At 38.2% G+C, this 24,821-nt stretch overlaps 1 protein-coding gene across 1 annotated transcript in view; it reads left to right on the forward strand.

Annotated features, from left to right (window-relative positions):
- Positions 1–483: 483 nt before the first annotated feature.
- Positions 484–24,821, forward strand: part of KIF11 (kinesin family member 11) — a 47,406-nt gene continuing 23,068 nt past the window's right edge. Inside the window, exons 1-13 of the mRNA XM_044240112.1 lie at positions 484–811; positions 5,194–5,326; positions 6,023–6,120; positions 6,208–6,286; positions 7,834–8,019; positions 8,133–8,257; positions 11,445–11,535; positions 13,081–13,323; positions 15,306–15,401; positions 19,293–19,381; positions 20,250–20,337; positions 22,832–23,020; positions 23,704–23,911. Coding sequence (XP_044096047.1) covers positions 735–811; positions 5,194–5,326; positions 6,023–6,120; positions 6,208–6,286; positions 7,834–8,019; positions 8,133–8,257; positions 11,445–11,535; positions 13,081–13,323; positions 15,306–15,401; positions 19,293–19,381; positions 20,250–20,337; positions 22,832–23,020; positions 23,704–23,911 — 1,702 coding nt within the window. The 5' untranslated portion in view covers positions 484–734. The remainder of the gene's footprint in view (positions 812–5,193; positions 5,327–6,022; positions 6,121–6,207; positions 6,287–7,833; positions 8,020–8,132; positions 8,258–11,444; positions 11,536–13,080; positions 13,324–15,305; positions 15,402–19,292; positions 19,382–20,249; positions 20,338–22,831; positions 23,021–23,703; positions 23,912–24,821) is intronic.

Below are 24,821 nucleotides of genomic sequence, written 5' to 3' on the forward strand. Positions count from 1 at the left end.
TACTTAAGGCTGTTCTGGACGCTGCCTCTGAGAAAGAGTCTCTCTTTGGACATTCCCCCCCCCCAACCATGCTTCCATAAGACTGCCATACAATTCGCTAGTAATACTTGTAATCGTGGCAAGCTTTCCTGACACTACGTGTTCTAGGCTAAGCTAGTTGTCCGCGTTAGCTCAGTTTTCACCGAGCCCTCTGAAATGGTCGCTATTACTTCCATTTTGAAGATGAGGATATCTTGGCGGAAAGACGTTATATAACCTGGGCAAGGTCACGCCGAAGACTCACACTGTTCACTCGTTCGCCTCTACTGCCGCGCTGCGAGTTCCAGACCGGTACGGACAGACCAGCTTTTTGCTTTCCCGCGGGCCATGCCCCGAGGGTGGCGCTCTAGTGACGACACCGTGTCCCATGGTGCCTCGCGCGCCGACACTGCTATTGGCTCGCCGTCTCGGCTCCTTTTTCAAATTGAGGCGCCGAGTCGTTGCTCGGTTTCCGAGGTTTTGGGCGGAGACGAAGTTGGTGACTCCGAGGCTCCCGCTAGCGCGGGACAGACACCTCGGTCAGTTAGAGCCCTGGTGGAGAGCGGAGACGTCGAGCTTGCTCGCGTGGCTTCCCCTGGCCACGCCAATACCCGGCTGGGGAGGTGGGCATCCGGGCCGCGCCCGCCGCAGGGACCCGCCGCGCTCCACAGCGTCGGAGTCCGCAGCCAGGCCTTCACCTTCGGGCAGGGATCGTCATGGCGTCCCAGCCGAATTCCTCCGCAAAGAAGAAAGAGGAGAAGGGAAAGAACATCCAGGTGGTGGTGAGATGCAGGTAGGGCGAACCCGGCAGGACTGGGAGTGCCGGGCTTTGCTGGCTTTGGTGCAGGGCTCCCGTCTGTGCTGTCCGGAGAGAGGAATTTAGTTTTCAGTTTCTGCCGGGAGCAAACTTTCCTGTTTTGTAGTTCTCCGCATTCGGTCGATAAAAACGACGCCAGATTTCTGTGAGGAGTAAACTAGTGTCTGTTTCAGAAGAAAGGGCATTTGTGTTAGAGGTTACAGTTTAAACTGGTATTCAGAAGGAGACTTTGATCGCCGGTTTTAAGGGAAAAGTGTGTTCTTTTAAAAAATTATTGTTGGAGAGATGCCACTCCTTGAAGTTTCTCAGTTTCGAAATAAGACTGCATACCTACTTTGCAGGTGTTTTAGTACTTATGTTGGATTTACCGTCCTCTCCATCATCCTCTAAAAGAATAATCGATGACTTGTTCTCTTTCTTCTAGTTGCAATATTTTCTTAATCCCCGCCAAACAAGGAAACATCATTGTATTTATATTTTAAAGGTTAACTGCTAGAGTAGTTTGTTTTTAAAAGGACGCATCTTAAGCCAGTATAGCTTTCTGATTGTACTGCAACTTGGTCTTCCGTAGACCAAGGGATATAGTTTCTTCGCGGTGAGTGGGTGGAGGGTTCAAATTCTCCCCGGATTATTTTCCAAATAACTCCCCCATTTTAAAATTAGCCAGTAAAGGAGGAATATACTCGTCATGCAAACTGTTGCTTAATTAAGATTGACTTATTAAGTTTTTTAAAAGCCCTCCACGGTTTACTGGTCTGTGTGTGTGTCGTGTTTGTTTTTGTTGCTGTTGCTTTACAAATTATACCATTTAGCAGCTTTTCTGTAAATTCAGAAGTTCTAAAACTTAAAAATAAAGGTCCTTTTTAAAAATGTGTGAGCAAACTTAAATTATTGCTTTCTTCACTTTGATATCTTGAATTGTAGTTGTCAAAGATAATAGCTAGCTTTCTGAACTAGGTGTCAGAGAGGATATTTGATGGTAACCTTAAGTGCCACCACTTACTAGTTGTAGTCTAGGGCTTCTGTTAATAGTTACTTGTTTTGAAGATTGAATAAAAAGTTAATAGCCTGTAATACATATGCAAATTTTTATTTATTTAATTTTTAAAGATTTTATTTTTAAGCAATCTCTACACCCATTGTGAGGCTCAAATTCACAATTCGGAGATAAGAGTTCCATGCTCTACCTATTGAGCCAACCAGGCGCCCCACAAACACAGATTTTTAGATTATTTTGATCGTTTCATAATGCCAGACAATTTTGCTTTTTCTGGATGGTTTTATTTTCTTTAATTTTCTTTTTTATTGTTAATTACAAAATCTGTCAAACCTATAAAAAGTTACAGAGAAAAAAGTAACAAACATCTGTGTTATCCATGACCTAATTAGAAACGAAACAATCATTACATTTGGAACCCTACTGTATCCCTCTCCTGCTCTCTTCCTCTACCCCAAGAATTAAACATTATTCATGTTTGTTATCCGCATACATTTCTTACCTAAAAAGAGATTTCTTTTACATTGTCACTAACGAAAAGTGCTTAGGTTGTGTCTAATTATTTACAATAAATTTTGTATAAAGAAATGTTTTTCTTTTCTTTTCTTTTTTTTAATGTTTTTCTTTTCATTCTTTCTTTTCTTTTTCAAGTTAATTCTGTTTACATCTAGTCCAGGAAGCTGTCAGAATTGTCATGTTTTACATGTCTTTGAAAAGTAAAAAACCTATTTTTTTGTTTCTGGGAGTTGAAACTAAAAATTCTGCTGTCTGCTTTACCAGTATCATTTAGTCTCCCATTTAATCCCAGTTAAGGAACTGCTTGTAATTTGCTTTGTTGAGAAGAGACACAGAACTGTTTTACTATTCTACTATAAGATGATGCAAGGTTTTTTTTTTTTTTTATTCTTGAGATTTTCTTTCTTTCTTTCTTTTTTTTTTTGGAGAACATTTTCTGAAGTTGGTATCCCTATCAGCACAGAGTTGCTCCTGGCATGCTCCTGCTCCTCACAGTAGAACTTGAGGTCCGACGATGCCATTGAAACCTTTGTTCATTTATGGAGGCTTCTGATCTCAACTGCTGCACAGTTCTTGCCTGGGCTATGTTTGTTGGTGCTTGCTGTTTTGCTGGACATCTTTTACCTGAAATCAGTAAGACTGTGTGGTCCGTTGTTTTCAGATTTAAGTGGTGGAATGAATCTGTCAAAGAACTGCTACCAGTGCAGCATCTGATTTTTTTATTTTTTTTTTAATAACCTTCAAAATTATAGAAATCATTCTAGGGCTCTGGTAAGACAAGGGCAAGATTTGGCTCACAGTTTGAAGGTTATAGACCCCTCACATTGATCTAGCTACTGGTTATCTTTATTATACCCTACATAACTCCCCTGCCCCCCCACCCCCACCCCACCACACACATCTACCAACCTCTACCTCAGGGCCTTTGCAATTTCACTCTGCCTAGAAAGCTTTCCCACCAAAATAGCTACATGACTGGCTCCCTCACTTTTTAGATTCTGCTTAAATATCATTAAATATCAGAGAAAAGAAGCCTTCCCAGACCACCCTAAAATAGTAATAGCAACTGTCCATTTTCCCACATCATCAATTCCAATCACACTTAGTCTGTTTTATTTACTTTGATTTCTAATTTATCAGCACCTGATATATCTTTAACACTAGGATAAAAGCTCCCTGAGAATAGGAATTTGGGTGTTTTGGGTTTTTTTGAACCTTGGTTTTGTTCACTGGTATACCCCGAGTTCCTAGACAAATATCAATCACATAATAAGTACTTGATGAATATTTATAGAATGAATGAATGAATGAATGTAATGTAACTGTAGTGAGGCCAACGAATTGATTGGCTTGTTAACGTCATTAACAGAAACCTTACAATTTCTAATTAGAGAAGTTTGGTTAGGAATATAGTGGCTTGGGAGTACTTTTTATGGTAGTACAAATAGTTCTTTAAGTTCATCAGTGGGAGTTTTGATAACTTTTAGAAATGTGTGATCTGGGGCACCTGGGTGGCTCAGTGGGTTAAGCCGCTGCCTTCGGCTCAGGTCATGATCTCGGGGTCCTGGGATCGAGTCCCGCATCGGGCTCTCTGCTCAGCAGGGAGCCTGCTTCCCTCTCTCTCTCTCTGCCTGCCTCTCCATCTACTTGTGATTTCTCTCTGTCAAATAAATAAATAAAATCTTTAAAAAAAAAAAAAAAGAAATGTGTGATCTGTGTGAATATCTAGTACTTGGTTGTGACATCTTGAATGGTATTCATTTGGTTAATGTCATCACACATAATGGCAAAGAGATTAGTTGAGAGATGCTAAGAATTATAAACTAATTGAAAAAGCTTTAACCATGTGAGAGAATTCATTATACTTGATACTCTTGGCCTACCTCAGTATAAGTTGGTTTTGACTTAAGTTTGTTGAACTTTTAATAATATTTCATGCTGTGGGTTATGTACATTGTGTAGGTTTCATTACATTTGACAATCGATAGCCTTATTATGTGTTACCTGCAAATTGGTGAGTTAAATTTCCCAGGATGACAAATTTGATTTTCTGCCTGTCAAAAATATGCTAGGCATGGAGCATGGCAGAGGATGTTGTATCATTTTAAAAATAAATAGCAACTTGGTTTATCTAGTAGTTGCCATTTCCTTTCATAATATGTGAATCTGAATGGGAAAAATGAACTCAGGTCAAGAGTACATATCTTTCCTTGGCCCAGATGTGTGTTAAGTGTATATATGTCTGAATGATGCTACTGTGTGGACTAGGGTTCTTTTCAGCTCTTCCATCACTCCTCTTAGGATGGCATTTATTAAGCTATATAGTTTAACAGATATTAGGATGTGTGCCAAGCATAGTAGGAGCCACAGAGAAACTAAACTAAATAGGATTTCTTTTTTCTTTTCTTTCGGTGTGGGGGGAGGCATGTGTGTGAGTGCGAGTTATCTGCTGACAGGTTAGTATTTTGAACACAAACCTGGCATGTTCTTTCTTGTACGTCATAACCTAATATTCTTAGACTCTAAGGGAAATAGAATTCTGAAAAATAAGTTTGGCCTTTTTTTAACGAGTTAATTCTGTTTACATCTAGTCCAGGAAGCTGTCAGAATTGTCATGTTTTACATGTCTTTGAAAAGTAAAAAAAACTATTTTTTTGTTTCTGGGAGTTGAAACTAAAAATTCTGCTGTCTGCTTTACCAGTATCATTTAGTCCCCCATTTAATCCCTGTCACCAATAGTGTCAAAAAACTTCACTTTGTTATTGTATAAGGTATTAATGATAATGTCATCTGTAACCTGATAACTAAGAGTTTTTAAAATACCTTTGTATATTTCTTTTTATAGACCATTTAATTTGGCGGAACGGAAAGCTAATGCCCATTCTGTAGTAGAATGTGATCATGTACGTAAAGAAGTTAGTGTACGAACTGGAGGCTTGGCCGACAAGAGCTCAAGGAAAACATACACTTTTGATATGGTACCTATTTTTTTCTTTCTTTTTTTTTTTTTTTTTCAAGATTTTATTTATTTATTAGAGAGCATGTGAAGGAGTGGGGTTGGAGTAGAGAAAGAGGAACAGGCAGACTCTTCTGAGTGCAGACAGAGCCTGACACATGGGGCTCAGTATCATTACCCCAAGATCACAACCTAAGCCAAAAACCCAAGAGTCAGATGCCCAACCGGCTGAGCCACCCAAGTCCCCCAGTACCTATTTCTTAAAATGCTGCTATTCCTTTGTTATTTGCTATGTAAAGTAATTCTTGTATACATATTTCCTTTAGGTTCTAGTATACAGTTCCAAGTTTGAGTTGACTCTGAGTTTTTTTTTTCCTTTTTTTTTTTAAGATTTATTTATTTATTTGACAAAGAGAGAAAGAGAGAAATACCACAAGTAGACAGAGAGGCAGGCAGAGAGACAGGGAAGCAGGCTCCCTGCTGAGCAGAGAGCCCGATGCCAGGCTCCATTCCAGGACCCTCAGATCTTGACCTGAGCCAAAGGCAGAGTCTTAACCCTCTGAGCCACCCAGGCGTCCCGACTCTGAGTTTTCAAATGGTTTCTAGTGGGCTGAATGAGTTAATAGATTAAAAACAAAATTTTTAAAATGAGTAATTTTGAAGTACTTTTTTCCTGAAGAATTGCTTTTTCTTTTCTTTCTTTCTTTTTTTTTGATAGGTTTTTGGAGCTTCTACTAAACAAATTGATGTTTACCGAAGTGTTGTTTGTCCAATTCTGGATGAAGTTATTATGGGTTATAATTGCACTATTTTTGCGTGAGTAAAACACTGTTTTTCAAAGTGCTGAAAAGGTTTAGAAGCATGTATTTATTTTCTGTTTACCACTTTGGTTAATTTTAACAGATATGGCCAAACAGGCACTGGAAAAACCTTTACAATGGAAGGTGAGAGGTCACCTAATGAAGAGTACACTTGGGAGGAGGTATTTATGGTTTATAATAGATTTTTGTCTCTAAATGGCTGAACTATGACTGAATAAAAAAAATTGGTTGAAGGTCTTGTGAAATAGAGAAGATCAGTATACCCATGTCAAACATGAATATAGTATAAACTACTGTTTTAGTAAAATTAAAGTATGTGGTATGATTCCTGTTTAAGAAACATGGTTTCATTAGGAGGGAAAGGACCAATACATATGACACAGTTAAACGATAAGAGAGAGGTCTGTTTGGGACAGAATAGTTGGAGCAGAATATTGTGGAAAAGTGGCATGTGATTATGGCTTTAAAGGGAAGACTTTGCAGTGTGGGAGTGAGTTTGTTGTAAAGTTAACATAGAAAGAGGCAGCATGGTATCAACAATGACCTTCAGTATTTAAGAAATTAAGATTACTGTATTACTAGATAGTGTAGAAAGCACATACTAGGTTTTACAAAGGTTTCTTTTTTTTTTTTTAAAGATTTTATTTATTTGACAGAGAGAAATCACAAGTAGATGGAGAGGGAGGCAGAGAGAGAGAGAGGGAAGCAGGCTCCCCGCTGAGCAGAGAGCCCGATGTGGGACTCGATCCCAGGACCCCGAGACCATGACCTGAGCCGAAGGCAGCGGCTTAACCCACTGAGCCACCCAGGCGCCCCATGTTTTACAAAGATTTCTATCAAGTGTGTTTAAGTCAGTTTAATGACTAAGTTAATTTTCTAACTTTTTAACATTTATGTTGATCCATTTTTCTAGTGGTTACGTAGTTGAGGCATTAATAACTAAGCATGGATAATAAAGTTATGGAATTATAACCATAGGAAATAAGGAGTAGACTTAAAGCACAGTTTCAAAATTTTAAAGATTCATAATAATTTTATTACAGATGCTTGGATATTTGAGAAACAACTTGTTTATGTTAGAATTAGGGAATATCCTGTTAGATGGGCCTATTTCTGTTAACATGGTTGTATTACTAATGTTCTCATAAGCCAAGTTGGAAAGAATTATTAAATGTGGCTTTCTAAGTAGTTTAGTTGAGTTGGTTTCTATGTAATCTTTAGACATGATGTGGCTGATGGATAGGACAGACTTGTGGAAGGTATGAAGAAAAATAATTACTGTTGCATAAACTCATAAATGACTTGGCTGCTCTAATATTTGGTTAGTTTTTTTAACTGTTTTGAAATATTTATGTTTAAAGATTTTATTGACTTCAGAGAGAGAGATTGAGAGCGCAGTGAGTGGAGGAGGGAGGGAGAGGAGGAAGGAAAGAAGCTCAACCCAGACCTCATGCTAAGGGCGGAACCCTACTTGGGGCTTGATCCCATGACCCAGAGATCATGACCTGAGCTGAAACCAAGAGTTGGATGCCTAAACAACCGACACACTCAGATGCCCCTCATATTTGTGTTTAAATATATTATAAATATATCCTATGTCATATTTGTGTTTAAATATATATCATAGATATATCATGAAAGTGTTTAAACAGCCATAGTAAATGACATTCTTCCCTTATTTTAGTCCTAACTAATACTATAATTTCAGGATCCCTTGGCTGGTATAATTCCACGTACCCTTCATCAAATTTTTGAGAAACTTACTGATAATGGTACTGAATTTTCAGTCAAAGTGTCTCTGTTGGAAATCTATAATGAAGAACTTTTTGATCTTCTTAATCCATCTTCTGATGTTTCTGAGAGACTGCAGATGTTTGACGATCCCCGTAACAAGGTAACTCAGTCTTTAAGAATGAAATGTCTCTGGATTTTAATGTGTGATGCTTTGAGAAGTCAGTATATATATTTTTTACTAATCTCATGGATGATCTTTTGATATTTGCTCAGAGGGGAGTGATAATCAAAGGTTTAGAAGAAATTACAGTACACAACAAGGATGAAGTCTATCAGATTTTGGAGAAGGGAGCAGCAAAACGGACAACTGCAGCAACTCTGATGAATGCATACTCTAGGTAAGAAAGCCATTGTCCTCCCCACACTGCTCTGTTTTCTTTTTTTTTTTTTTAAGATTTTATTTATTTATTTGACAGAGAGAAATCACAAGTAGATGGAGAGGCAGGCAGAGAGAGAGAGAGAGAGAGAGGGAGAGAAGCAGGCTCCCTGCTGAGCAGAGAGCCCGATGCGGGACCCGATCCCAGGACTCTGAAATCATGACCTGAGCCGAAGGCAGCGGCTTAACCCACTGAGCCACCCAGGCGCCCTGCTCTGTTTTCTTTTTAACGTGGGAAGTCAAATTGAGGTGAATCAAAGTATGTGAGTCCCATACCTAGATTATATGTGTGCTTGATTTCATGCTTTAGTAATCGGCTTGAGATTCAGAGACAAGCACCAGTACTGGAAGAATGTTGGAAGGAGAACAAAGACAAGTCAAATTAGAGAAGTATTAATCTTTTTTAAGCAGACTGTTTCTTTCTCAAATGAAAGCGTACGCAGGAGCCTAGATTAATCTGTGCCTGCTGTAGTCGATTTGAGGGTGGGATGAAATCTTATTTGAGGGTGGGGTCTGAGAGGCTTAACTGCTCAGCCTCCTGTAGATTTTCCCTGAGCACTTTTTGGGGGCCTCTGTGGATACCTAGAAGAAAGTTTAAAAGCCCATGGTTTAAGTAAGGATTAGAAGAAAGTCAAATAGCTTCATTTAATTTTTCCCCTGGCTTTATTGCAGTATGACCGACAAAAATTACGTATATTTGGGTTGTACAATATGATTTAAACTTTTTTTAGATGGCTTCATTTTATATAGGAAGACATGGTCACTAACACTGGCTTTCCAGGGTAGAAAGGGGCATATTTGGTTAGCACCCCCTATGAAAAGAATCCCAAATTCTAGAAAAGCAGTTTACCAAGTCAGGTGATTTTTTTTTCTACTGCTCTGTGTAGTGTAGCATTAGAGTGTAATTAAAAGTATTAGAGTGTAATTTTAAAAGCTATACATAGGGAGTTAGATATTTGCAGTTAACCAAACATGGACTTCAGGTAAATAAGTGAACTTCTCTAAATATGTTTCCCTGACCTACAAAGTAATTATTAGAAATAGACCTCAGGGGGCGCCTGGGTGGCTCAGTGGGTTAAAGCCTCTGCCTTTGGCTCAGGTCATGATCCCAGGGTCCTGGGATCGAGCCCAACATCACACTCTCTGCTCAGCAGGGAGCCTGCTTCCCTTCCTCTGTCTCTCTGTCTCCTTGTAATCTGTCAAATAAATAAATAAAATCTTAAAAAAAAAAAAAGAAAAAGAAAAAAGAAAAAGATCTCAGGGTGCCTGACTGGCTCAGTCAGAAGAGCATGTGACTCTTGATCTCGGGGTTGTGAATTCGAGCCCCATGTTGGGTGTAGAGATTACTTAAATAAACAAAACCTAAAAAAAAATTAATTAAAAAAAAAAAAAACCTAAAAAAAAAAAAAATTAGATGTCTTACTTCTTTGCTCCCTTATAATTGGAAATTTCTGTAACTCTTTAAAAGTTATGCATGCATTTAAAGAACAAAAAAAAACCATGAAAGTAATGAAAATCATGAAATTATGGGTGATTTTATGATTTTAATTAAATTTTCCTATAATAGCTTTCCATTTGAAAAAATTATGTAGAATTTGGAGGAATGCGTTTAAGACTAGGTAATATTTCTTTTCTCTAAATACTTTTCTTTTAAATAAATTCCTGCTTTTTCATAAATTTGTATAATTTAGGATTTCTTTTTTTAAAGATTTTAATTATTTTAGAGAAAGAGCATGAGTGGGGGTTGGGAGGGATGCAGAAGGTCAGGGAGAAGCAGACTCCCTGAGCAAGAGCCTGACTCTGGATTTGATTGATCCCAAGACTTTGGGATCATGACCTGCCAAAGGCAGATACTTAACGGACTGAGCCACCCATACGCCCTCTAGGACTCATTTTTTTATATGTAGACTTGTGTAAAGGTTTTTTTATGAATGTATGTGATAAAATGAAGGAAAACATTCAATTTTCCAAAATCAGAGTTGAGGTCTATGCTTGATTGCATTAATTCCATAATCTTGAATTAGGAATGGGTAAATAATGGTAGAAAATATGAAATACATATTGAATTCAGATTTATACCTTGTTTTTCTTTTCTTTTTATTTATTTATTTTTTTAAGATTTTATTTATTTATTTGACACACACACAGATCACAAGTAGGCAGAGAAACAAGCAGAGAGATGGGGGTTGGGGGGTGGAAGCACTTCGGCTCCCTGCTGAGCAGAGAGCCTGCTGTGGGGCTCGATCCCAGGACCCTGGGATCATGACCTGAGCCGAAGACACGGTTAATGACTAAGCCACCCAGGCACCCCAGATTTATAGTTTCTTTATACTTTTCCTGTGCCCTTCCCTTTTTCTGTAATTTTAAATAATAAAGTATGAATCTTACTGTAAAATTTTCCAAGCAACATGAAAAATACAAATAAAAAAATTAAAAATTACCATATTCCTCACTAGTCATCAATGAAATTAACAAACAAGGATGTTCACCAAATGTCATTGATATGGGAGTAAGAGGTCTTTTGTTGTCTATATAGCTTTTGTATCCCTCAGATAAAAGCTGAATGTCAGTACATAAGATAGACTTTGGAACACTTTATGGTCGTGGTGATTGTCTTGTAGTATTTCGGTAATCACTCTTATTTACTATTTGCTTTTCAGGAGAGGGTATTAAGTATTTCTGATATTCTCAACGCAGAACAATATATTTTTACAACAGCTGACATTGAAATCAAGTAATTTGATTATTTGTGTGGTACTGTTTGAATTTATGGTAATGGCATATTTCAAGAGATTCTTATAAATAGGAAGACTGATTTCAAGCCTTCTCCTCTGACATACCAGGCAACTGTCGAAAACCGACCCCACATCCAGCTTTTAGAGTTCTGAGGATTCTAGTTCCTAAGTCTTTTAGGGTGTTTACAGATAGTTTCTTAGTGGGATCCCCTCTGCAGGCAGCAGGTACAAGAAAGCAAAAACCTAAGCATTATACTATCTACCCTCTGTGTTCCAAAATCTTATTGATGTCTCTTGTCCGATACTCTCTTTCTCACCTTGTGGCATTTGGTCTTTCTTTACCCTTTTTAATATTTTATAGAAAGCAAATAATGTTTTGTTACAATGACTGGACAACCTGATCTTGTTTTCTAGTCGTTCCCACTCAGTTTTCTCTGTTACAATACATATGAAAGAAACTACGATTGATGGAGAGGAGCTTGTTAAAATTGGAAAGTTGAACTTGGTAAGTGTCTACCTTAATACCACTGTTTCATTCTTTTTTTTCTCCAGCATTATTAAAGTATAATTGACAAAATAATATACTTAAAGTGTAAAAAAAAATGATGATTTGATATATGTATGCTTTGTGAAATGATTACCATAATCAGGTTAATTAACATATCCTTCACCTCACATTGTCACTTTTTTGGGAGGGGTAAGAATGCTTAGATCTGGGCACCTGGGTGGCTCAGTGGGTTAAGCTGCTGCCTTCGGCTCAGGTCGTGGTCCCAGGGTCCTGGGATCGAGTCCCGCATCGGGCTCTCTGCTCAGCGGGGAGCCTGCCTCCCTCTCTCTCTCTCTGCCTGCCTCTCCGTCTACTTGTGATTTCTCTCTGTCAAATAAATAAATAAAATCTTTAAAAAAAAAATAAAATAAAAATAAAAAAGGATGCTTAGATCTACTCGTAGCAGGTTTCAGTTGTCATTACCATAGTGTATATTACATCCCCAGAGTTTATTCATCTTATAATTGAAGGCTTATACGCTCTGACAAGCACCTGCTTCTCCCCCATTCCCCTACTCTTGGTAACCGTCATTCTACTCTCCATTTCCATGAACTAACTTTCTTCTCCCACACCCCCTCAATTCTACACATAAGGGAGATCATACAGTATTTGTCCTTCTCTGTCTGGCTTATTTCACTTTGCATTATATATTCTAGGTTCATCCATATTGTTACAAAATGCAGGATTTCCTTCTTTCTCATGGCTAAGTAAATGTATTCCATTGTACATGCATGCCATATCTTTTCTATTCATTCATCACTGTTTCTATATCTTGGCTATTGTGAATAATTCATTGAACATGGGAGTGCAGGTTATCTCTTTGAGATACTGATTTTATTTCCCTTGGATAATATACATAGAAGTGGGATTGCTGGGTCAAACCACTATTTCATTCTTTTTTTTTTTTTTTTTTTTTTAAGATTTTATTTATTTTAGAGGGAGAGAGAATCTCAAGCAGGATCCCAGCTGAGTGAGGAGCCCAATATGGGGATTTCACGACCCTGAGATCATGACCTGAGCCAAAATTACAGGCTGGATGCTTAAGGCACCTGGGTGATTCAGTGGGTTAAGCCTCTGCCTTCAGCTCAGGTCATGATCTCAGGGTCCTGGGATCAAGCCCCGCATCGGGCTCTCTGCTCAGCAGGGAGCCTACTTCCCCCTCTCTGCCTACTTGTGACCTCTCTTTCTGTCAAATAAATAAAATCTTTTAAAAAAAAACAAAAGTTGGACGATTAAGGCTCTGAGCCACTCAGGGACCCTTCAACTGTTTCATTCTTGACCACCACAGAGCAGCTTGAAATTCTGTACTTCTAGACAATATTTTTGAAGTTCCTAGGTAATTAGCTTTGTAGTGTATTGTTAATTATAAAAAAATTATCTTGGTGGGTAGTTGATACATTATACTAGAGAATGAAAGTCTTTGTGTCCAAATCCAGGGGAACTAACAGTTTTTATTTTTGAAATTTGAGGTTGAACTAACAACTATTATTTTTGAAATTCAAGGTTGATCTTGCGGGAAGTGAGAACATTGGCCGTTCTGGAGCAGTTGACAAGAGAGCTCGGGAGGCTGGAAATATCAATCAATCCCTTTTGACTTTGGGAAGGGTCATTACTGCTCTTGTAGAAAGAACACCTCATGTTCCTTATCGAGAATCTAAACTAACTAGAATCCTCCAGGATTCTCTTGGGGGACGTACAAGAACATCCATAATTGCAACAATTTCTCCTGCATCTCTCAATCTTGAGGTAAGCCCTTTAATAGGCATCTGCAAGTGTAGTAGCTGTAATTCTTATTTAGCTATCACTTACTTTATTTTACTTTTTTGTTTTTATTTTTTTATCATATATTCTAAAAGTTCATTAATTGGCTTCATTCATTCTAAGCAAGAGTAAAAGAATCTGGATATTGCACAGGGACATAGGAGGACAACACCGAAAAAATTGTTTTTCTACTTCCTGGCAGAGTTTTTAATCTTAAAAAGCCAATTACTTAATGGTTTTTCCCACACAGTCTTCAAAAGAAATTGCTGTGGTCATTAGCAGTAGATGGTTACATGTGGTATAGAGATTTTTAAAAAGATTTTATTTATTTATTTGAGAGAGAATGAGGAAGTGGAGGGGTGGGTAGAGGAAGAGGAAGAATCAGACTCCCTGCTGAGCAGGGACCCTGATTGGGGCCAGGGTATGGAGATCTAATAGGGGACTTAAAAGTGAGTTAATTGAATGCTAGTGTTGTAGAAGTTCTTAGAGGACACTGAAGATGGGATTAGATATGTGAGAACAGGTGGTAAAACCAAGAGGAGCAAAAAAAGATGGCAAAATCTCTTATTTTATTGTGTTTGTTTCCTTTAAATGGAGTTAGAAAAGGATTTATAAGGTGTCTAATTCCCCCTTTCATTTTAAAACACATCTTTACTGATATGTAATTCACATGCCATTAAATCACCTATTAAAAGTATGTAATTCGATGATTTTAATATATTTGCTGAGCTGTGCAACCATCACTAAAGTCTATTTAGAGCATTGTCATTACCTTAGAAAGAAACCTTGTAACCCATTAGGAATCACTCTCCATTTGCCCACATTCCCAGCTCTAGGTCACAACTAACCTACTTCAAAATTTTTTTCTTTTCTTTTTCTTTTTTTTTTTTTTTTAAGATTTTGTTTATTTATTTGACAGAGAGAGACACAGCGAGAGAAGGAAAACAAACAGGGGGAGTGGGAGAGAGAGTAGCAGGCTTCTGATGAGCAAGGAGCCCAATGTGGGGCTCGATCCCAGGACTCTGGGATCACAACCCGAGCCGAAGTTACCCAGGAGCCTCCCCCCGCCACTTTTTTTTTTTTTTTTTTAAAGATTTTATTTATTTATTTGACAGAGAGAGATCACAAGCAGGCTGAGAGGCAGGCAGAGAGAGAGGAGGAAGCAGGCTCCCTGCTGAGCAGAGAGCCTGATGTGGGCCTCGATCCCAGGACCCTGAGATCATGACCTGAGCCGAAGGCAGCGGCTGAACCCACTGAGCCACCCAGGCGCCCCCCCCGCCACTTTTTAAAAATATTTTATTTCTTTATTAGAGCACAAGTTGGAGGCAAAGGGAGGGAGAGGGAGAAGCTGACTCCCCAGTAAACAGAGAGCCCAATGTGGGGCTTGATCCCAGGACTCTTAAGATTATGACCTGAGCCGAAGGCAGACGCTTGCTTAACCAACTGAGACAGCCAGGTGCCCCAACCTACTTTTGTAATCTATAGATTTGCCTAATCTGGACATTGTGTGTAAATGGAATCATGCAATAAGTGTTCTTCTGTGACTGCCTTCTTGCGTTTAGCATGTTTTCAGTGTTCATCCATGTGGTTCACATGTATCCATGCTTCATTTCTTTTTGTAGGTGAGTAATTTTCCATTGTATGGATATAGAATGTTTTGCTTATTCATCAGGTGAGGGGGTTCACTGAGTGTGAAGACCGAAGTAAAAAATTCTTAGGCAAATTATCATAAAGAAGATGACCTTTTAAATTAGAAAGAAGGGAAGAAAAGGCTGTTTTGAACAAATTTCCTTGTAAAGATTTAGAATAGTGGTGCTAACCGATGATAGATTTTTAGGTTCGATATAACCGTAAGTTATTTCTTATAAATTATTTTTTTCTTGTAACTTATTTTATAATCCTTTTGATAACAGAACTACATTGTTCTTATAGAATCTTTAGTAATTGGCATTTTCTTTTCTTTACAGGAAACTCTGAGTACATTGGAATATGCTCATAGAGCAAAGAACATACTAAATAAGCCTGAAGTTAACCAGAAACTCACCAAAAGAGCTCTTATTAAGGTAATTGTGGATTTTGTGGAGGAATGTTTTGTTTGACAAATGTTAAGTTGAGGACCTGAAATAGATAATTGTTAAGATTTATTCAATTACATGTGGTAAGGCATTTCATCTAATGATTTTAGTTAACTACCTGATATATTAAAATGTTTTTTCTAATGCAAATATGGTGACTTTATCAGCTCTATCAAGCCAGCAAAATTTGCAATTATTTACATTTACAAAAATTTATTTATTTCTAGCTTTAAGGTACAATCACCATACATTAATATGGTATTATTACCACACATTAAGGTATAATTTCCATAACACTCTTCCATTGTAATCCTATAATGCAATGATTTTTAGTACATTTACAGAGTTGTGCAACATCACTACAGTCTACTTTGGAAATTTCTATGACTGTAAAGTTCCCCTTTACAAACAATCAACAACTAATACACTTTTTGTCTGTAGATTTGCCCTTTCCAGCCATTTCTTTTTAAATTTTTTTTAAAGATTTTATTTATTTATTTGACAGAGAGATCACAAGTAGGCAGAGAGGCAGGCAGAGAGAGAGGAGGAAGCAGGCTCCCCGTGGAGCAGAGAGCCCGACGTGGGGCTCAATCCCAGGACCCTGGGATCATGACCTGAGTCGAAGGCAGAGGCTTTAATCCACTGAGCCACCCAGGCGCCCCTTTTCCAGCCATTTCTTAAATGGAATCATGCAATATTTAATCTTTTGCATCTGGCTTCTTTCACTTAGCATAACACTAGGGCTTCATCTATGTTGTAGATGTATCAATAGACTATTTTGCTGAATGGTATTCCATTAAATGGTTAATAACACATTGTGTTTATCCATTCATCAGCCGATGGAAATTTGGATCATTTCCCGTAGTGCTGCTATGAATATTAGTATAGAAATCTTTGTGTTGATGTATTTGCAGTCCTTTTAGGTAGTTACCTAGAAGTTTAATTTCTGTGTTGCGCAGTAAGTTTATGTTTAACTTTTTAAGAAACTGTTTTCCAGGGGCACCTGCTTCCTCCTCTCTCTGCCTGCCTCTTTGCCTACTTGTGATCTCTGTCTGTCAAATAAATAAATAAAATCTTAAAAAAAAAAGAAAGAAAGAAAGAAAGAAACTGTTTTCCAAAGTGGCTGTACCACTTTAAATTTTCATTAGCAGCAAATGCATGAGGGTTGCAGTTTCTCCACATCCTCCCCAACACATGTTATAGTCTTCTTAATGTTAGCCATTCTAATAAGGGTATGATTTTACCCTCAGCATGGTTTTAATTAGCGTTCCCCTAGTGAATAATGATAATGAACATCTTTTCGTATGCTTCTTATCCATTTGTATATCTTTTTTGTGAAAGATCTATCCAAATTCTTTGCCCAATTTTTAGTTGATGAAGTTTTGTTTTGTTTTTGTTTTTTTAAGATTTTATTTATCAGTTAAAGAACTGCCAAGCTATTTTCCAGAGTGGCTGTATCAGTTTATATTCCCACTAGCAATGTAAGAGTAATCTAGTTATTCCACATATTCACCAGCATTTGGTATTATAGCTATTTTTATTTTAGTTGTTCTGATGAGTATAAGAGGCGCTAAATATCTCACTGTGTTTTTGTGGGTTTTTTAAAAAATATTTTATTTATTTATTTGAAAGAGAGAATGAAAGAGAGAGCATAAGACAAGGGAGGGTGAGAGGGAGAAGCAGACTCCCTCCTGAGCAGGGAGCCCAACATGGGACTCGGTCCTGGGACCAGTCAGGATCATGACCTGAGCCTGACCTGCTTAACCAACTGAGCCACCCAGGCACTCTCTCAATGTGGTTTTAACTTGCATTTCTCTAATGGCTCGAGGTGTTAAGCGTCTTTTCATGTGCTTATTTGGTATTTGCATATCCTCTTTGGTGAAAAGTCTATTTCTGTTTTTAGGTCCATTTTCTAATAGGGTTTTTTATTTTTATTTTTTTTTAAGATTTTATTTATTTGACACAGAGAGAGATATCACAAATAGGCAGAGAGGCAGGCAGAGGGAGGGGGAAGCGGGTTCCCTGCTAAGCAGAGAGCCTGATGTGGGACTCGATTCCAGGACCCTGGGATCATGACCTGAGCTGAAGGCAGAGGCTTCATCCACTGAGCCACCCAGGCGCCCAGGTTTTTAATTTTTTTATTAAAAAAAATTGGGGGGACAGTGGGGTGGCTCAGTGGGTTAAGCATCTAACTCTTGATTAAGGCTCAGGTCATGATCTCAGGATCCTGGGATTGAGACCCATGTAGTACTGCTTGTCTCCCTTTCCCTCTGTGTACTCTGTGACTCTCTCTCTCAAATAAACAAATAAATCTTTAAGAAAAATTGAGGGGAGCCATCTGGGTGGCTCAGTTGGTTGGCCATTTGACTTAATTTTGGCTCAGATCATGATCTCAGTCTCATGATTGAGCCCTGCATCAGGCTCAGAGCTGGGTGTGGAGCCTGTTTAAGATCTTTCTCTCTCTTTCCCTCTGCCTCCTGCCTTAAAAAAAAAAAAAAAATATATATATATATATATATATATACACATAGACATATAATAAATATATCTATGTATATATATATTTTTAGTTTTATATATTTAAAAAATTTAATATATGTATATATATATATGTAATAAATATAAAATATATTATATATATGTATATATATTTTTTAAGTAATTTCCACCCAGCGTGGGCTTGAACCCGCAACCGCCCAGAGATCAAGAATCACATGCTCTTCTGGCTGAGCCAACCAGGCTTCTTACTAATTGGTTTTTTAAAATTATTGTCGTTTTGAAAGTTCTTAGTCCTCTGTCACAAAAATGGTTTATATTCATTTTCTCCCAGTCTGTAGTTTATCTTCTTTATATGGCCTTTTATTTTTATTTATTTATTTAAAATATTTTATTTATTTGGCAGAGAGATCACAAGTAGGCAGAGAGGTAGGTAAAGAGAGAGAGGAGGAAGCAGGCTCCCCCTGAGCAGAGAGCCAGATGTGGGGCTTGATTTCAGGACCCTGGGATCATGACCTGAGCCGAAGGCAGAGGCTTTAACCCACTGAGTCACCTAAACATGCCATGCCTCTTTTTTTTTTTTTAAAGATTTTTATTTATTTATTTGACAGAGATCACAAGTAGGCAGAGAGGCAGGCAGAGAGAGAGAGAGAGAGAGAGGAGGAAGCAGGCTCCCTGCAGAGCAGAGAGCCCAATGCAGGGCTCGATTCCAGGACCCTGGGATCATGACCTGAGCTGAAGGCAGAGTCTTAATCCACTGACCCACCCAGGTGTCCCGGCCTTTTTTTTTTTTTAAAGATTTTATTTATTTATTTGACAGACAGATCACTAGCAGGCAGAGAGGCAGGCAGGAAGAGAGAGGAGGAAGCAGGCTCTCTGCATAGCAGAGAGCCCGATGTGTGGCTCGATCCCAGGACCCTGGGATCATGACCTGAGCCGAAGGCAGAGGCTTTAACACATTGAGCCACCCAGGTGCCCCCCCCCCCTTTTTAAAAGAATTTATTTACTTAGGGGCACCTGGGTGGCTTAGTGGATTAAAGCCTCTGCCTTCAGCTCAGGTCATGATCCCAGGGTCCTGGGATTGAGCTCCACATCGGGCTCTCTGCTCAGCGGGGAGCCTGCTTCCTCCTTGCTCTCTGCCTGCCTCTCTGCCTACTTGTGATCTCTGTCAAATAAATAAATAAAATCTTAAAAAAAAAGTATTTATTTAAGCTGTTGAAAGACTCTGTGACTAAACAAATATTGAATGAAAAGTATTCTTTTTCATGCTTTAAAAAACATGAAAGGACTAAGTACTTGTTTTATTTATTACATATCCTCCCCAAAATGAATGAAAAAACAGTTAAATCCTAAATTGATACCTACAATATTCTTCTTGTGAAGGAATACACAGAAGAGATAGAGCGTCTGAAACGAGATCTTGCTGCAGCCCGTGAGAAAAATGGGGTATACATTTCTGAAGAAAATTTTAGGTAAGACCTTGGCTATGGAAATTAATTTCCAAGAATAATAATTTTCTGATAACAAGGTGTTTGAAATAAAATTTACTTTTGTGACAGTAACTAAGATCTTTGTATCTAGTGCTTCCTATAAATGCTCCATTTTCTGATATTAACAAGTAGTTATCAGTTAAAAAAATTTTTATATATGTAACTTTAATTTTTAGATAACTATAGATTCACATGAGGTTGCAAGAAAAATACAAAGAGGACCCATGTATTTTTCACTTGTTTTCCCCATTCATTACTTCTCACATAACTTAAGTAAAACATCTGTGGTGGTGTGTGTTAGGGTATGTACTGGGGTATGCAGGAGGGTATGGGGTATGCAGGAGGCAGGAGGTATAATTGCTTTGTATATATACTTTAACTCACTTATCCAATTTTAGTCCCTGACTCCTCCCCTTCTTTCTGTGATACCAGATGCCTTCAAGTCCCAAGCCTCTCATGGATTCTGTGGGTCCTATTTATCTTCCATATTCCTGATTATAGACACTTAGTTTGTATCCCTCCCCATCTCTATTTTATGTGAATTATGACAAAGGACTATTTGTTAGCTTTGTAGCTTCTTTAATTTTATACGTACACATGCTTTTTTCCCCTCATAAGTAGGGATTCTTAGTTTCAAAATGGAGGTCACAAGAAGAATATTCCATTTATAAAACAAGGACAAGGATACATTAGTTTTTTGTAATTTGTGTTCATTGCTTATTGACACTTAGGCATCATTATTATAGTGATAAATGGTAGAGATGATGTGCAACTGCCACAGTTTTGTTAGAATGAGTCTTAAAGGAATTAAAAAATATTAACTGTTAAATTCATATTAACTTTATTTTAGAGCCATGAGTGGAAAACTAACTGTTCAAGAAGAACAAATTGTAGAATTGATTGAAAAAATTGGCGCAGTTGAAGAGGAGCTAAGTAGGGTAAGCATTTAAAACAGTATTGAATGAAGGGTGCCTGGGTGGCTCAGCCGTTGGGCGTCTACCTTCGGCTCAGGTCATGATCCCAGCGTCCTGGGATTGAGCCCCACGTCAGGCTCCCTGCTTGGCAGGATGCCTGCTGTCCCTCTCCTAGACTTCCTGCTTGTGTTCCCTCTCTGGCTGTGTGTCTCTCTCTGTCAAGTAAATAAATAAAATCTTTTAAAAATTCTAAAAAAGGGGCACCTGGGTGGCTCAGTGGGTTGGGCCGCTGCCTTCGGCTCGGGTCATGATCCCAGGGTCCTGGGATCGAGCGCCACGTCGGGCTCTCTGCTCAGCGGGGAGCCTGCTTCCTCCCCTCTCTCTCTGCCTGCCTCTCTGTCTGCTTGTGATCTCTGTCTGTCAAATAAATAAATAAAATCTTTAAAAAAAAGAATTCTAAAAAAATAGTATTGAATGAAAAAACAAAACAGTATTGTGTGTTACATGAAAAGCAAATATTAAAAAAAAATTCAGGACAAGGGGCGTTAGAGAGGAGTAGGGAATTTGGGTAAATTGGAAGGGGCGGTGAACCATGAGAGACTATGGACTCTGAAAAACAATCTGAGGGGTTTGAAGTGGCAGGGGGGTGGGAGGTTGGGGTACCGGGTGGTGGGTATTATAGAGGGCACGGCTTGCATGGAGCACTGGGTGTGGTGAAAAAATAATGAATAATGTTTTTCTGAAAATAAATAAATAAATTAAAAAAAATTCAGAACTTGAGGGACGTGATTTTTTTTAAATATTTTTTTTTATTTATTTTATTTTTTTAAAGATTTTATTTATTTATTTGACAGAGAGAAATCACAAGTAGATGGAGAGGCAGGCAGAGAGAGAGAGGGAAGCAGGCTCCCTGCTGAGCAGAGAGCCCGATGCGGGACTCGATCCCAGGACTCTGAGATCATGACCTGAGCCGAAGGCAGCGGCTTAACCCACTGAGCCACCCAGGCGCCCCTTAAAAAATATTTTTAAAATTTATTATTTTTAAAGTTGTTTTGAAGTTTTAAATTTTTTATTATTTTTTTTTAGATTTTATTTATTTTATTTGACAGGCAGAGATTACAAGTAGGCAGAGAGGCAGGCAGAAAGAGAGAGGAAGGAAGCAGGCTCCCTGCTGAGCAGAGAGCTTGATGTGGTGCTTGATCCCAGGACCCCGGGATCATGACCTGAGACGAAGGCAGAGGCTTTAATGTACTGAGCCACCCAGGTGCCCCGTGAAGTTTTTTATTTTTAAGTGATGTCTACACCCAAGGCAAGGCTTAGACTTAACATCCTCGAAAACCCTAAGATCGGGAGTCTCAGGCACTATGAGGCTCTAGTGAGTGAGCCAGCCAGGCACCAACATCCTTTTTTTTTTTTAAACATTCTTTTGATTTGTACTAAGTCTTTGAAATACCGTCTGTGCTTCATCTGTATATCTCAGTTCAGACAAGCCACTTTTTTTTTTTTTTAAATAGACTTCATGCTCAATGTGGGGCTTGAACTCACAACCCTGAGATCAAGAGTGGCATGCCCTACTGACTGAGCCAGCCAGGAGCCTCTCCTGCCAATATTTTTTGTTTAAGATTTTTTTTTTCTTGGGACGCCTGGGTGGCTCAGTTGGTTGAGCAGCTGCCTTCGGCTCAGGTCATGATCCCAGCGTCCTGGGATCAAGTCCCACATCGGGCTCCTTTCTCAGCGGGGAGCCTGCTTCTCCCTCTACCTCTGCCTGCCATTCTGTCTTCCTGTGCTCACTCTCTCCCCCCACTCTGATAAATAAATAAAATCTTAAAAAAAAAAAAAAAAGATTTTTTTTTCTTGCTGACTCATACTAAAATTAAGTTGTATCATAAGTTTACTGTCTCTTTTGACACATTAAGGCAGCATTCTAAGAAATTAACTGAATCGTGCGTCTTTATTGTTAAAGCTAAATAATGACTGAGGGGTTTGAAGTGGCGGGGGGGTGGGAGGTTGGGGTACCAGGTGGTGGGTATTATAGAGGGCACAGCTTGCATGGAGCACTGGGTGTGGTGAAAAAATAATGAATACTGTTTTTCTGAAAATAAATAAATTGGAAAAAAAAAAAAAAAGCTAAATAATGAATGCTGAGACATTTTCATTACTGTGTGTATCAGATGAAGGAATAAAGATGTTAGGGGAAGCCAGATGTTGAATAAGGTGGAGAGACATGACCTTTCTGTGCCACCCTCACGTTGTCAGTGTTGAAAGGAAACTGAAGAACTAATGCCACTACCCTAGACCTGTTATTTAATCTCAAAGTTTTTAATGAAGTTACAGGAAGAGACCAGATACTATATAAAATGTGCTAACCTATCTGGTAACTTGTTACAGCTTGTCACAACTTTTGCATGGAAATGATTTGTTTGATTCTTCTTCTATTATTTTATGAACTAGCCAGATGTTTCACCAACCAGTTCAGCATTTTGTAATTCTTAAAAAAGTGTTTAAATGCTATATTTAGGTTACAGAGTTGTTTATGGACAATAAAAATGAACTTGACCAGTGTAAATCTGATCTGCAAAATAAGACACAGGAACTTGAAACCACTCAAAAACATTTACAAGAAACTAAATTACAGCTTGTTGAAGAAGAGTATATTACATCTGCTTTGGAAAGTACTGAGGAGAAACTTCATGATGCTGCCAGCAGGGTATGTCTTTTGTTTTGATTTGCACTTGCATTAAAGAAATTAGAGAATGGATAGAAATAACTTTCCTTTGCTTAAGTATTAACTGTGAAATTCTATTTATCCACCCCAAATGATATTTCTGCCAATTTAAAGAACATTATTTTACTATTTTACCTGAATTTTCCTAACTAGAGTTTCCAACTTAAAAAAAAGTGCCTAAAGTTTTATAAATAGAAAATGATTTTAATGTACTTTGGGGACATTGAGAACAATGGTGCAGTACTTTCCCCTTTAGTCATGATTAGAACTAATCAGTCCTACAGAATTTAGCACCTTCTAGTGATGTGAGATGTTGAAAGAATTGTTTATTAGGTGCATGTTAGAGGAAATAGTAACACGTAATAGAAAAATTTGTGAGGAAGCATAATTACTATATTAGGTTGGCAGAATTCCTTTTCCTTCCAAAATTGCTAGATGAGGGCGGGGGTATAGCTCAGTGGTAGAGCATTTGACTGCAAAATTGCTAGATGAGGGGAAATTCCTGGGCAACTGGATAAATTAGCATGAATTAAAAATGTGTTCTGATACAACATTTAAAATTTATTACTTCTCATGAGGAGAAATCCTTAGGTAGCATAGATATTTTCATTAGAAAATGTTTTTATCATACCCATCTTATCAACATTTTTAAAAATCACATACAGTTGCTTACTACAGTTGAAGAAACTACAAAAGATGTATCTAGTCTCCATTCCAAATTGGATCGTAAGAAGGCAGTTGATCAGCACAATGCAGAAGCTCAGGATATTTTTGGCAAAAACCTGAATAGTCTGTTTAGTAGTATGGAAGAATTAATTAAGGATAGCAGCTCAAAACAGAAGGCCATGCTGGAAGCTCACAAGACTTTGTTTGGTAAGTTCAAGCATTTCTAATTATTCTAGTCTGAGATTAATTTCAAAATTCACCATTTAATATTTTAGAACACTGAGGTGTCCACGTCACAAGTCCCCTCCAATGCATACACTTTCTGTTCAGACCAGGGATTAATGCTTTTACTGCCTTTGAATTGAAACAAATCTTACTTGGGTTTTTTCTTTTTTTTCCTGTTTTCTATAAAGCAAATTTTAACCATACCCATTGTTACCTTCATTTAGGGGGAAAAAAACCAAACTTTTTTTTTTTTTTAAGATTTTATTTATTTATTTGAGAGAGCAGGAGCAAGCACAAGCAGGTGGCAGTGCAGGGGGAGAGGGAGAAGCAGACTCACTGCTGAGCAGGGAGTCTGATGCAGGGCTCAATCCTAGGAAGGCAGAGGCTTAACCAGTTGAACCACCTAGGCGCCCAGAGAAAAAACTTTTTTTTTTTTTTTTTAATTAATTTTATTTATTTGACAGACATCATAAGTAGGCAGAGAGGCAGGCAGAGAAAGCATGGGCGGGAGTGGGGGTGGGAAGCAAGCTCCCTGCAGAGCAGAGAGCCCGATTCAGGGCTTGATCCCAGGAACCTGGGATCATGACCTGAGCCGAAGGCAGAGGCTTTAACCCACTGAGCCACCCAGGCGCCCTTAATTATTAGTTTTTTAATATGAAAGTATTATCTTCACTATAGAAGATACAGAAATGTAAAAATTTGTAAAAATCATCTAGAGTCTAGTCACTCTAAGCCAACCACTCTACTTTTGGTTTATTGATTTTTATAATCTCTTTTACCTACTACAATACTGTAATTACTATTAGCTGGAGATCACAATGATTCTTGGTTTACTGCGAACATAGTGATGGGTCTAATAAACTTGCAGAATACTCTAGAACTTAATTTATAT

This window comes from Neovison vison, chromosome 2 (genome assembly GCF_020171115.1).
Source record: "Neovison vison isolate M4711 chromosome 2, ASM_NN_V1, whole genome shotgun sequence".
Classification (NCBI taxonomy): Eukaryota; Metazoa; Chordata; class Mammalia; order Carnivora; family Mustelidae; genus Neogale; species Neogale vison.